General features: G+C 31.4%; 1 protein-coding gene across 1 annotated transcript; it reads left to right on the top strand.

Moving 5' to 3' along the window:
* Window positions 1-3853: 3853 nt before the first annotated feature.
* On the top strand, window positions 3854-5950 carry LOC132627711 (homeobox-leucine zipper protein HAT22-like). Its single transcript, XM_060343270.1, has 3 exons — window positions 3854-4349; window positions 4492-4571; window positions 5411-5950. The coding sequence occupies exons 1-3, from the start codon at window positions 3906-3908 to the stop codon at window positions 5700-5702; spliced, it is 816 nt and encodes a 271-aa protein (XP_060199253.1). The 5' UTR covers window positions 3854-3905; the 3' UTR covers window positions 5703-5950.
* Window positions 5951-14631: the final 8681 nt, after the last annotated feature.

Genomic DNA, 14631 nt, shown 5'->3' with positions numbered 1-14631 from the left:
TTTATTTCTTCAGTACTCTAATAATTATGAGTGTGTGTGTTGGGGAGAGGGAAAGATAGTTATGGACCAGAGAGGATGATATAGTTATAGGAATGAAACTGCATAAAAGAATGATAGCAACCTCTTAAAATGCAAAACCACTGCCATATATAACTGTAATAAGAGTTGAATTGAATGGTCAAATAACTAATCGACAACTTTTGCAATTAAAAGCAACATATTGTCTGGCTTCATGCAAGAATTATTAACAACTCTATCTCATAGAATCCACTAATTCACATTTTTCTAAACTTTATTATTATATGCACTAATTATGATGAATTGGATCCTAAATAAACAAATTTAATTATTGATTTTAATTTTTAAGATTTTTTTTAAAAAAAATTATAACTGCCATGTCATTAAATATTTACCGAAAATTATATTTCCAGCTAAAATGACTATGGAGGTCAATTACCCAAAGTTGAGTGACTATGGAAGCCAATTACCCAAAGTTGAGTGACTTTTGGAAGACAAAACAAAGTTGAGTAGTTGAGTGACTTTTGAAAGACAAAATAAAGTTGAGTGACGATATGGCTAATTATCAAAAGTTGAGTGATCATATAAGCTTTTAACTCTCATGTCCACTCAACATATGCATATTTTGATATGCTATATATACTCTTTGTTGGAAATAAAACGTTTTTGTGGGACTTGTCTAATTAAAAGTTTATTTTCTCTTGCTTTTAACGGCAAAAGTGAGTCAAAAAGGTGAGCAGACGGTTTTTTGAGCAAAATAAACAGATGAAAGGCATAGACCTTTTGAGATAGTCCACGAACATTTTTGGCCCTTTTCCATTTATAAAATCAGTGGATATATTAATTAGCTAAGACAGCGAGAAATGTTGCCGACATGTTAAAGCAGCCATTCACTAATTCTTTCTTCCTTTTTATTATTTTGAAGTTTCTTTCAACATGCATCTTTTCCTTTCGGATCCCCTTTTCATTTTCTGATTTGAGAAGATCTTACTAGAACCAATTTTTGTAGTCCGCTACTATAGCATTTGAACTTATGGTCTGGTTCCCACTAACAAATGTGAAAAAATGAGACATAATTCTGATTAATTAACCATGAAACCTTAGTGATAATACATTAAAGCCTAATTATAGGCTTATAGGGCCGATGATTAATTATTTATTTCTTCAATACTCTAATAATTAAGAGTGTGTGTGTTGGGGAGAGGGAGAGATGGTTATGGACCAGAGAGGATGATATAGTTATAGGAATGAAACTGCATAAAAGAATGATAGCAACCACTTAAAATGCAAAACCACTGCCATATATAACTGTAATAAGAGTTGAATTGAATGGTCAAATAACTAATTGACAACTTTTGCAATTAAAAGCAACATATCGTTTGGCTTCATGCAAGAATTATTAACAACTCTATCTTACAGAATCCACTAATTCTCATTTTTCTAAACTTTATTATTATTAGATGCACTAATTATGATGAATTGGATCCTAAATAAACAAATTTAATTATTGATTTTAGTTTTTAAGATTTTTTTAAAAAAAAAATTATAACTGCCACGTCATTAAATATTTATCGAAAATTATATTTCCAGCTAAAATGACTATGGAGGTCAATTACCCAAAGTTGAGTGACTATGGAAGTCAATTATCCAAAGTTGAGTGACTTTTGGAAAACAAAACAAAGTTGAGTGACTATAGAGGCCAATTACCCAAAGTTGAGTGACTTTTGAAAGACAAAATAAAGTTGAGTGACGATAATGACTAATTACCAAAAGTTGAGTGATCATATAAGCTTTTAACTCTCATGTCCACTCAACATATGCAGATTTTGATATGCTATATATACTCTTTGTTGGAAATAAAACGTTTTTGTGGACTTGTCTAATTAAAAGTTTATTATCTCTTGCTTTTAAGGGCAAAAGTGAGCCAAAAAGGTGAACGGATGGTTTTTTGAGCAAAATAGACGGATGAAAGGTATGGATCTTGTGAGATAGTCCACGAACATTTTTGGCCCTTTTCCATTTATAAAATCAATGTATATATTAATTAGCTAAGACAGCTAGAAATGTTGCCGACATGTTAAAGCAGCCATTCACTAATTCTCTCTTCCTTTTTATTATTTTGAAGTTTCTTTCAACATGCATATTTTCCTTTCTGATCCCCTGTTCATTTTCTGATTTGAGCAGATCTTAATAGAACCAATTTTTGTAGTCCGCTACTATAGCATTTGAACTTATGGTCTGGTTCCCAATAACAAATGTGAAAAAATGAGACATAATTCTGATTAATTAACCAATGAAACCTTAGTGATAATACATTAAAGCCTAATTATAGGCTTATAGGGCCGATGATTAATTATTTATTTCTTCAGTACTCTAATAATTAAGAGTGTGTGTGTTGGGGAGAGGGAGAGATTTTTTTTTTTTTTTTGGACCAGAGAGGATGATATAGTTATAGGAATGAAACTGCATAAAAGAATGATAGCAACCACTTAAAATGCAAAACCACTGCCATATATAACTGTAATAAGAGTTGAATTGAATGGTCAAATAACTAATTGACAACTTTTGCAATTAAAAGCAACATATTGTTTGGCATGCAACAATTATTAACAACTCTATCTTACCGAATCCACTAATTCTGATTTTTCTATTTCTATTTCATCTAAGAAGTTTTATCTTGGGTAAATAAAACGACAAATATTTTGAGACAAGTATTTTTAGTAAGAACGATAAATATTTCGAGACAGAGAGAGTAATAATTAAACAGGGAAACTTGAGGAATGAGATATAAAAACGAATCTAGCTCCAATAGTTTAGATGCGTTAAGAAATTCAATAAATATGTACGCATTAAATTTAAAATCATATTTTTAATACTTAAAGTCGTTGTTATAAAATTCATAAACCAAATTATTGAAATCCTGGCTCAAGCTATGTGACCCAGCTCAGAGGCGGATCCAGGATTTAAATTTTATGGGTTCAATCTTTTAAGATTTTGCTTGAATCCATTGTGTTTTAAAAGTTACGGGTTCATGCCTACTATTTGTTTCAATTTTACTAATTTTTTACACACTAATTTATACTCCGCATTGAAAGTTAGGGGTTCAATTGAACCCCGTATAGAATGCTACATCCACCACTGGCCCAGCTCATTACACTTTGTGTGCAAATGCTTATAGGTGATCATTATGTATGGGATAGGGTTAGTGCTAAATGACCTGAATAATTACATATTTTAGTTGAACACAAAAGCTTGTCCTTTAACGAAATATATAACAATTTAGATTAGAATTGAATGTGTATGCCTAAAGTTTGCAACGCTTAAACCATAAACAAGATAACTATGTTTTCTTTCAAACCGTCCCCAGAGAGATTAAAACCAAAATAAATTAGTGTTTCTTTTTCTAGGGACGAAAAAGAAGAAGAGAGGGATATAATATACTACAAATTAAAAAGTGACAAACCATTCCATTCCCTCGTGTTCTTTGCTTCATCCACTTTCAAAATTATTCCACGTATCATTTACGTATGTCAGCTATTGTACACATTACTATAATTTTTATGCTTTGTTGGTCATATACATAAAATATTATTACTATGTGTGTGTGAATAGAATGCTAATCTTGGTCAACCTAAGATAAGAGAGAGAGAGAGTGATTATAAAGAGACAACGGTTTATATTGGTGTCCGTTGCTCAATCTAGATTGGTGTCCCTTGCTTTAATTAGAAATTAATTAATTAATCAGCTTTTCCACACACACCTTTCCAAAAGAAATCCGATTCTTTTTATTTTTCTTTTTTCTTTCTATAAACCTCTAAACCTTCCTTATATATTACCAATACTACCTTGTAGAAGTTATTTCTCATTTCACTCCAAATCCCTCAAAAATGATATGCAATACAAGGCTGAGTCTAAGCTTAGCATCATCTACTGCTCCTCATGATGCACCTTCTCATCAAAATTACAACAATAGAGAATCAACCCATGATGATCATCATCAAGAATTAGATACTATTAATCCCATCCCTTCTTTAAATCTTTGCTTATCAACTTCATCGGAGTTCACAAATTGTAACATGAACCCTCAAGTTAATTCGTCGGTTTCTTCGTTTTCTAACACAAGTGTCAAAAGAGAAAGAGATCCTAGCCTTGAAGAAGAAGTACAATTGGAGACCAATAAAGTTAAAATAATTTCTCCAAAGGCATTAGTTGATGATCAAGATCATGATGAAGATGTTCATGAGTATGGTACGAGGAAGAAACTTAGACTCAGTAAGGAGCAATCTGATGTTTTAGAAGATAGCTTCAAAGAGCACACTACTCTTAATTCTGTAAGTTATCTTTAACCTTATGTTTATTTTTTTCTAATTTTCTTAATTCTGTAAGTTATCTTTAACCTTATGTTTATTTTTTTCTAATTTTCTTGTTCATGAATGTTTCAAATATTCTAAGATGACTTAAATAAATTTTTAGAAGCAAAAGCGAGATCTAGCGAGACGATTAAGCTTACGTCCTCGACAAGTGGAAGTATGGTTTCAGAATCGAAGAGCCAGGTAATACAATTATAATTATTAATGAATCCCACCACCCAATAGTGTACGTAGAATTTTGCAAAACAATATTGGTTTTCTATAATTGGATCGAGGGTATGTCATAAACAACTTCTCTACCTCACAAAGAGGTAGAGTTAAAGTCTGCATACACCTTCTTTTTCCAGACCCCATTTATAGAATTACACTCGATATGTTATTATTATTGTTGTTGTTGTTATAACTGGCAAAGTATATATGAGTTTGGATCTCAGATTTTAGAGGCTGGTTTTTGATATTTTTCTTCATGTGCCAATTGCTTTTGGGTTGTATTTGCTTATTTTATATATACACATTAGTTTTTTACAGAAATTATCGTTCCAATTTATATGATTTTTTGCTTATTGATAGTTAATTTCATGACTAATTTTTAAATTTGGATTGATTTAGATCGGCTCAATATTTTAAGATTAACATTTAAATATTCAAAAATTACACGAAAAGTACTATAAGATGTGATTCTTCACATATCAGCCTGATGAAGAAACATCTTTTAAAATATTGCTCAAAGTTCACGAATTTCTCAAAAGCGAAAAGTATCGCATACGATGATATAAGATGACATTCCTGTACTAAGATGTCTCCGCTACCGCTACAACCCAGATTTTTATCCATTTTTTTCACTTTTTCTTGATATTCTTTTTGAAAAGAAAAAAGAAAATGTGAAAATTCGTATTCCCATTTCTCCATATAAATAAACCCATTTGCACTCTCTGCGCATCTCAACATTAGAATCTTTCTTTCAATCTTAATTAATTATGACAACTTTATCTTTCTTTAATTTTTCCTTTTTTGGATAACAGGACCAAGCTGAAACAAACAGAAGTAGACTGTGAAATACTTCGAAAATGTTACGAAGACTTAAAAGACGAGAACGGAAGGCTAAAAAAAGAACTACAAGAGCTGAAATCTATGAAAATGTCAGCACCCTTTCGTGTACAGTTATCGGCAGCAACCCTTAGTATGTGCCCTTCGTGTGAGAAAACTTATGGTGGTGCTGGCGATAATTCCACCAAAATCTCTTTCTCAATGGGAGATCAAAAGCCTCAGTTTTATGGTTCCTTCACAAATCCGTCAGCAGCTTTGCTAAGCTAGCTAAAAGGGTCTTACTTAACATGAAGTGTACTTAGCTAATATGTTTGTGGATTAATTAATTAGTCAAGTATAATATTGTTAGATCCAATATGTGTAAAGTGATCGAGCAACATGTATTTCTGTAGTTACGTATGTTTCTTCTATCCAGTATTTTGAGTTTTAAGGCCCTTTTAGAGACTTTGTACAATGTACATATGTATATTCTTTAAATGTAGTATATGTGGAAAATAAAAGTTCCTTTTCTATAACTTAGACTCTATTCGATCTACTGCATTAATTTTCGACTTTTTGTTATAAAAAATTTACTAGCTAAACCAAGAATGATCAGTTTTAGTGGCTATTATCTTATGTGTAGGCTTTGGATCATGGTTGTTTTCAGAATGAAGTTATTTGTTAACCCTATTTGTACTAAACTTGATAGAATACTACATTAATTAGCACAAACCCGCGAAGTTAATTTTCTGAAATTCAATATAAAATTAGAATTAGATGAAATTGAAAAGTTAACAATTAAACAACATGAAGATGAAAAAGAAGCTCAATTTGTTTAATTTCTTCGATCATGAATGGAAGACTCTAACGCCGATGGTCCTTTGGCATGCTCTATGCCATAGAATATTGAGCTGCTCGAATTGCTAAGTTCATCCCAAAAATAAATGGCCTTTCAAATTTGATTAATTAGGTGTTAATATGTGTGATTATCTTAAAGAGAATACACTTTATGTTCTTAATTGTAGAATTACACAGCCAGAAAGAGGGAAGGATATTGTATTACTTTGATGATATAATTCTATACAGCATGTGTTACTTATACACGCGAGAATGGTAGAGTTACATCTACAACTAAGGGTGTCCATGGTTCGGTTTGAATCGGTTATCCTCTAAAAGATGACCAAATCAACTTAGTCGGTTTTTCAAATATTAAAATCAAACTAAATCAATTAAATCGGTTTTTTATTGCTTCGGTTCTTGTCAGTTTTGTTGGGTTTTTGTTTTTTTGTTGGTTCTTATTTAAATATATGATAATATATGTCCGGTCACATATTAAATTGACTATTTTCTACATTAACACTACCAAATCAATTACTCCTATTTGAGAAAAGAAAGAAATATAAACCTAATCAAGTTATTTATGTACTTTCTCCAAAAATTTGTATGCGTCATCTAAGAATTTAGCTATTTTCAAGAAACCAAAAAAAAAAAAAGTTCTTACAATGAATTTGTTTATGTGCAATAAACTAAAGATCTAATTGTGATATACCAAGATATCTTGATGAATAATTAAAGGACTCAAAAACAAGTTACTTTGAACATGAAATAGATTATTAGAATTATAAAAATAAAAATAACAAATCAAACTAGAAAGTAAATGCAAAAATTGGATTACTATAAAGGCAAAAACATAAATTATGAATCAAGAGTGCAAAAGAATAATATCGTAAAATAGACTCCTAGTACACTTCGTATTCTAAGTGTTTAGCTAGATATACACTAGGCATACATGAGTCCTAAACTAAGTCAAAGACGCAACATGTTATTGACATGTTGACCAAGTCAAATTTTGATTGATAAAGTCGGATTAATTATTTAAGTCAAAATTAGATGACTTGAATGAAATCCAAATCATTTTTTTTGTGCGGATTGCCCTTCAAAAGCACTAGTCTTTAATTTTCGCCCCTTAAATTGGTGGACTTTAATTTTTTTTCTTCGCCTAATACCTCAAGGTTCTGGGTTCGCACTCAGCTCAGTAAAAAAAAAAAAAAGGAATTTCGCAAGACAGAGGTCTGGATTTGCAAGGCAGAGTTTTGAATTCAAAACACGGCCTGAGGCCTAACTTTGGCCCGAATAGGCCTAATTTTGCTTCAAAACTCTGCCTTGCCATTTTTTTTTTTGACTGAGCCGGGGTTCGAACCCAAACCGCATGATATTATGCGAAGGACAAAAATTAAACACCACCCCAAAATAAGGGCATTCCTGCGAATTGCCCAATCCAAATTACGTCTGGGTTAATCCATTAAATTAGGGCCTAGATGAGTTCAACCCACGTTTTTCTAGCCCAAGGTTCACTAGAACTACTTGGATACCAAAATACTCCCAAGCTCTAGCTCACACCTATATAAATGGGTCAAGTATCCCCTTTTAAAGACATCTTGAAAGTTGCATAGCATATTGACTAGAGGCAAAGGAGAGCAACAACATCCACATTAGTCTTCTCCAAAGGTCTTCAACAAGAAGGAGAATTTGAGAAACGTCTTCCCTCAAGAACAATCCAAAGTGCTGTTCAAAGTTCTTCCAAAATTTAACACATCAACAAAAGTCCATATCCTTCATTCGAGAAAGACACTACATTAGCCCTCGAATCAAGACGAACAACACGGAGATTAGAATCAAGGAATACATCCAGAGTTGTACTCACAAAATAATTAATAATTTTTTTTCTCACATTTGTTTTATGATTGCATTTATTTATTTTCTGATAGCAAAATTTATTGCGAACGGTCCTTCTATTGAAAGATCGATTACTATAAGTGGCAAGTGACTAATAGATAAAAGGAAAATCATGGACCCAAGTGTGATATCTTTTGTGTTGCCCCATGTTGATCTATAAGCTATCCTGGTCCAGAATAAGTGAGAAATTATTTCTTTCTGTTTAATAGTTCTGGAGATACAACGAATGAAATGTAAAACAAGCAATCCTGTCAAATACAAGAAATACTAATAAACTAATTAATATGTTGTTGCAGATTTCCAGTGATTAACAACTTAAAGTTTAAGCCAGGTTGGGCTAAACTGGCCAAATAAACTCTTATCATGATGTCATTGATATTGTCCACTTTAAACTAAGTTTGTATGATTTTTTCTAAAATGCCTCACACCATTTTATGAGGTTAATATTTCAATAATTTCTACTATTCTCTTTTTTATGGTGGATTAGTCATCTCTTCGAATGAATGTAGGTGAACTGGACCGAATCACATTAAACTTTGTTTCTCTTTTGATATATATCTCTTTTATTATCTAATTTGTTGTCATTCAATATTTTCTTTTGTTACCTTGCAGGCTCGCATATACACGACACTTGATTATTTATATTCTAACAGATTAATCAATGAATGAAAAACCTTAAGCTGGTTACTTGATTTAGGACTTTTTGACACATCAACCACTAGTAGGAAAATTTCAATTAAACCTAAATTTTCAGGAACTCGTTTACAATTTGAGCTTTGCCTCCTTGTTCATGCTGAAAATGATTGTAAATATATACTATTAAAAATACTTATAACTTGTTCTAGGGACATCCATGCGTAGCTGGTCAATATCAAAGCTCGTCCCTGAACAATAATCATTAATCATCAACATCTAATTATTCTTAATCACCAGCCTCTTATTGTCATCATCCACGTCCCATGGTTGTCCATATACATCGACTTTTGCACGCTCTAAAAGCTTAACCTAATAATACTTATTCAACATATTCGTCACCGCTAATCAACCTTTAATTCATAGCCAGTTTGCAGATTTGTATTTAATTTGGTCTAACTTCATTTCTTATTTGGTGTATCTTAAGTCAGATTGGTTAATATACTGAGAATATACTACAATTGTTTCTTGTCGTCTCCAAGATACTAAGCACACGTGTCTTATTTTTTTGTAGAAAATGCCACCCTTAACCTACTTTCTGACATTATTAACTCAAGAGGACCACGATTATAAATTAATTATGTGTCCGAAATTAATAATGAACAATTACGACAAAATCTTAATTAATGATTAGGACATTCCGCCGATTGAGTCATTAGAATATATCATTTGAGACCATTGCAATTGTAAGCTCACCCCGGGATGGGCATCATCATGGCAATAGTCTATTTTTTCGTCTAGTTTAATCCAATTTATTCAAGTAATATTGAAGCAAAATAATTATCTCTGTTCAAGTTCAGCTCAATTCACTTATTTGATATCGCTAATCCGAGAATAGTTTGAGAAGTTGGAGTAAATCAAATAAAAATTTAAGGGCCTATTGAGAGGGAACAAAAATCAACGAATATGCCTTTAATCTCCACAAGTACCACTTGACAATCTTTTGAAACTTTATATAGGGGAGTAATTAAATAGCAAGTAGAGTATAATATAGCAGTAAAAATTGATCCACAGAATGTTAACCCTTGCTTAACTAGAAACGTCAATAATCACATGTGTAATAAGATGGCTCTATATTATATTGCTTCTAGAATGTGAAAAGTGAAATTAATCTTCATAAGATAATTATTGCGTGTTTGACTAATTAAACAAACACAGTGAGCGGTTGTCTGTCAAATACCAACAGTCTCCCCAAATATTTCCTAGTATAAAATCTTATATCAGATTGAAGCAATGCTGTGCCAATGACAAATTAAATTATCTTGCTGATGACTAAAGAAATGTTTATTCATTTCTTAATTTTGTTCTCATTAATGATTAAAATAACTCTTGTCCAAACAAAGCTATAAAAGTCCACCAATTTGTCACTTTCTAATCTTCTTTCGATCTACTACACTGATTTTTAATATTTACTGACTTTTCAGTAATAGGAGCATGACTTATACCTCATAGAGAAAATTTGTAGAGCCTGTTAGGCCCTTTCGGTTGTTTGTGGGGGCCGCCTTCATAGATGGACAAAGTTGCAAATTAACGGATCGCGTTGAGAGTCCAACTATTAGAATGATTAGCAAATATAGTTAGTATTTCTTGCAACTCGTAGTTAGTATTTCTTGCAACTCGAAGAAGACAGTTCAAGCATGGTAGATGGTTGGATATTATATGTGATTTTATCTCATTGTTTTGTGAAATTTGTAAGCACTAGGGACATGATATTTCCAGAGGTCTCAAAATTAAACTCTGCAAATGAATTTCTTTTGATAAAGAGCATTTCTCAGTAATAGGCCAATACGCAAGGCAATCCATATTAGTTGAGCCAGCGAATTTTGAATACCATATAATTTTTTTAAAACAAAAAAAAAAAAAAAAAAAAGAGATGACATTTCTACGTGTAGAATTGCACTAGATGCTAATTAAAAATTAAAGCTACTACTAATCACACAACAAACTAGAACAAAATATATAGTACGTGAAGTAATTCTATCTACCCCAGATAAATCTCTCAAGGAGAATCCTACATGGAAGTGAACAAGATTAAAAAAACGATTCAACGATAGATAAAGAAGATACATGTGCATGACTTCCTTAGAACTGACATTCACTATAAGAAAGTATAGAAATTGTAACAATTTTTTTTTATATTTGTCAAAAACTTAGTTTATTGTTGACAAATGATTTTTTTTGTTGCCAAAGAATTTAATTTTGTTGCCATAATATTGATTATTGTTGCAAAAAGTACTTTTGGCAACAAAAAAAAAATTGTTGCACGTTGTTGCAATAACAGCTATTAGGAAAAGTTCATGCAATAAAATATTTTTTTTTATGCCAAAAGTACTTTTTGCAATAATAATCAATCTATGACAACAACAAAAAAAAATGTTGCAAGATATATTTTTTCTTGTAGTGATTACATAGAATTTGACAAAATTAAAGATAGCGGAGCCTCTCTGTTCTATCGTATTCTTTTGGTCTAAACCTGTTGGATGTTGATGCAATTAAAAACTATTTAGCACATAGGGATTGCACAAGTGGCTAATTAATATGACAAAACCTATTCTATCTTTATCTGCTCTATTGTATTGTTATGTCTTTATCTCATTTGTCACGCTCATCTGCCTTTACATTATTCCACAATTACCATTTGACAATCTTTGGAATTTTAGGGGAGTAACTAAAGACCAGGCAGAGTAAAATTGGATGACAGAATATTACACAACAATCCCATGTGTAATTAATAAGATGGCTCTTGTTATCCTCTAAACTGTCGAAATCTTCAGAAGATCATGGTTTGCCTGTTTTACTTATTAAAAAACATAAATGGTCGGCTGTCTGTCAAATTCCAAGAGTCTCCCTAGACATATCCACTAAATCTTAGATCAAGTTGAATATGTTATGAGAATGACAATTATCTTACTGATGACCAAAGAAATAACGGTTACCCATTCTTTTTTTCTTTTCTTTTTTTAAATAACACTTGTCCAATCGTAGGAGCATAAGTCAATCAAGTTGTCGCTTTTTAATTAATCTTCTGCACTGATTTTTAATATTTAGTAACTTTTCAGTTGCGAGTGCAGGCTCTAATATGGACAAAGTGACGTGGGATCGTACTAGACTTGTTCAATTAAGATACGTGTTGGAAGTGGTAATAAATCCAAGAACATTGCATAGATCAAGAATGCCACAGCGAGGGGCTAATGTGCCTACCTGTAAAATTGTCTTACTATTAACGAGGATGTGTTGTATCGGAGCATTTCAATAGTGTTTAACGTTTGACTGTGTCTTTCTTTATTTGCTCCTCTTATGGTTAGCATTTGAAAAGGCACTTGCCTAGGGATGAGGAGATGAACGATAATTTAGATATATTTATAGGCATCAAGTCTTCCTCAGATGGATCGTCACATAAGGCTAATAACATGCTTTATTAGATCATAAACATGACCTACACTATAGTCAACACGCATTAATACATGAAGTGATTCAAATCTAACAAGGAATTAATCCAACAAATAAGTGACCCATGTTGTATCCACTAACCATGCTAGTTTTGCCGATTTTATGAACCGCAATAATCAAGTTAATGTTAGTCCACATTAGTTGAATATTCCAACAGAGAGTCGATAGTTTGAGATAATTACCTGATAGAGTTTGAAAATTTTTTACAACTCAAAGAAGATGTTGGGATCGACCATAGGAGCTGGAAATTATATACGATCTGAAGTAGCTGCTAAAATGAGGTTTTCTCAATTACATTGAGTTGCAGTTAAGTTTAATTGTTATAACCAAGTTTTTTTAATATAAAGATTTGAGGTATATACTCTACATTTTGTTTTTGGTTTTTCCTTTTTGTTGATAAAATTCAATCTCAGTTCTGATAAAAAGAAAAACTCAAAAATCTAAGCAATGTTCTTACTACAATATATACTGTTTCAGCCCAGTAAAACAACAAGAGCCAGTAATAGAAAATGTAGATCGTCAACTAACAAGGAGTAAATTTCACAAACAATAACTGTTTTAATTTCTGTATTTAAAAAATAATCACTATTATGAGGTTTCGAACGTTGTCGGAAGTTTCGCTTATAAATTTGAAATTCGGTGACATTGATTATTTGTCAAAGACAAGACCAAAAAGTAGTTAGTGAGTGTTATTTCTGCACTAAGAACAAGTGGGCTACACTATTTCAGCCCAAAATAATCAGGATTAGTATTACATTGCACAGCAACCCAAAGTGGCCCATTAAAGAATATATATTCAGTTACTTTCAGCAATTACATAATATAGTCAAATCTCTGTATAATTGTTATTCGTTATATCAACATTTCACTATAATGGACTGATTTTCTCCGGAATAGATTTTTCATGTTATATTGTACTTCTCTATAACAATATTCTACCTACAACAGCAGCGACATTCATTATAACAGTACACTCTTTGTAGAATTATTACTTCTCTATAATAGTCATATTCAAAGATTGTGTAATAATATTTTGTAAAATATATATATATATATATATATATATATATATATAAATATTAAAATATTTATGGTAAGCATCATTAATGTCATGCAAAGTAAATTTCAAGTATGGATATCTAAAAGAAAATATAGCCCAAATCCTATATCACAACACGAATCAACTAAAGGATGCTACCACTTATATGGACTTTGACGCAATACTTTCAATCCTTGAAACTTACACTTTGAAGAGCCTCAACCTACTGCTAATTAGGGTGAGATAGAAAAGTCAATTGTTAATCTCTTAGACCAGAGTCGCTGCTATGTGTATATTTCCATCTCTGCTCCCAGAAATATCTCAATTTGGCTCTTTAACTGCTTGAATCAAATTTTGAGATACTTTAGTAATATTATTGCTTGATATAAAAAAATAAAAAACTCTTAGACAACCTTCAAGGAGAAGCTATTGAATTCCCTTCTGATGAAACTTTGGACAAAAGTATTAGTTAATTCAAGCGTTATATTATCACTAAAAGACTGAAATTTCGAAACAACCTACAATTATATAATTCTTATGTCAAACTTGAAATATTAAAAATTTTAATTAATTTTAAAAGCATATGATCCTTAGATTTTAATTTTTTATCGGTACGGGACAATTAGTTATGGATTTATGAGTAATTTATTAGACTTTTCAATTTTTAATTAATGATTTGAAAATAAATTGAATTTTTAAAATTAACAAGTATTTGTTTTCATTTATCTATATTATTTTAAAAGCATGAATATAAATGTTAGTTGACCAAAATAACCTTAAAATATTGAACGACTATTACACCCTTCCTATTACTACTAACATTACTAATTACTACTAAAATCCTATTTCTATTGAACTACCTATGAGCCGACTTTTTTACCCTTATCGTTTGGTACGTAGATAAAATTACTCCAGGATTATAATCCTGGAACTAATTTATCCCATCTCTTGGGATTAACTTATCCCATCTAGGAGATGGGATAAAATAATTCCAGGACTAATGGGATAAAATGAGATATCTCATCTTTAAGTTTGAGATGCACTTTATACTTTGTTTGGTAGAAGGTATAAATTTATCCTGGAATAAATTTATACCTTCTACCAAACATGGTACAGAATTAATCCCACCGTTAGTGCTGGAATATCCCAGCTAATACTGTGTTCCAAACGACCCTGAACTTTACTATTACTGCTACTCTTACTAAATATTAATCTTTTTTTTTTGTTTTTGCGCTTTCCTGAAACTAATTAGGTAATCCTCTTTCAATTGAAGTACTTATTGGCTGACTTTTAGAACGT

The sequence above is a fragment of the Lycium barbarum genome, chromosome 2 (assembly GCF_019175385.1).
Source record: "Lycium barbarum isolate Lr01 chromosome 2, ASM1917538v2, whole genome shotgun sequence".
Taxonomy (NCBI): domain Eukaryota; kingdom Viridiplantae; phylum Streptophyta; class Magnoliopsida; order Solanales; family Solanaceae; genus Lycium; species Lycium barbarum.
This window is presented reverse-complemented; position numbering and strand designations above follow the sequence as displayed.

What these genes read in the sequence shown, in the direction of transcription:
- LOC132627711 (XM_060343270.1), top strand. Translation starts at nt 3,906, where the DNA reads ATGATATGCAATACAAGGCTGAGTCTAAGCTTAGCATCATCTACTGCT. An exon ending in AGCACACTACTCTTAATTCT is followed by an intron (nt 4,350 to 4,491) that starts GTAAGTTATCTT and finishes ATAAATTTTTAG; the next exon opens with AAGCAAAAGCGAGATCTAGC. An exon ending in TTTCAGAATCGAAGAGCCAG is followed by an intron (nt 4,572 to 5,410) that starts GTAATACAATTA and finishes TTTGGATAACAG; the next exon opens with GACCAAGCTGAAACAAACAG.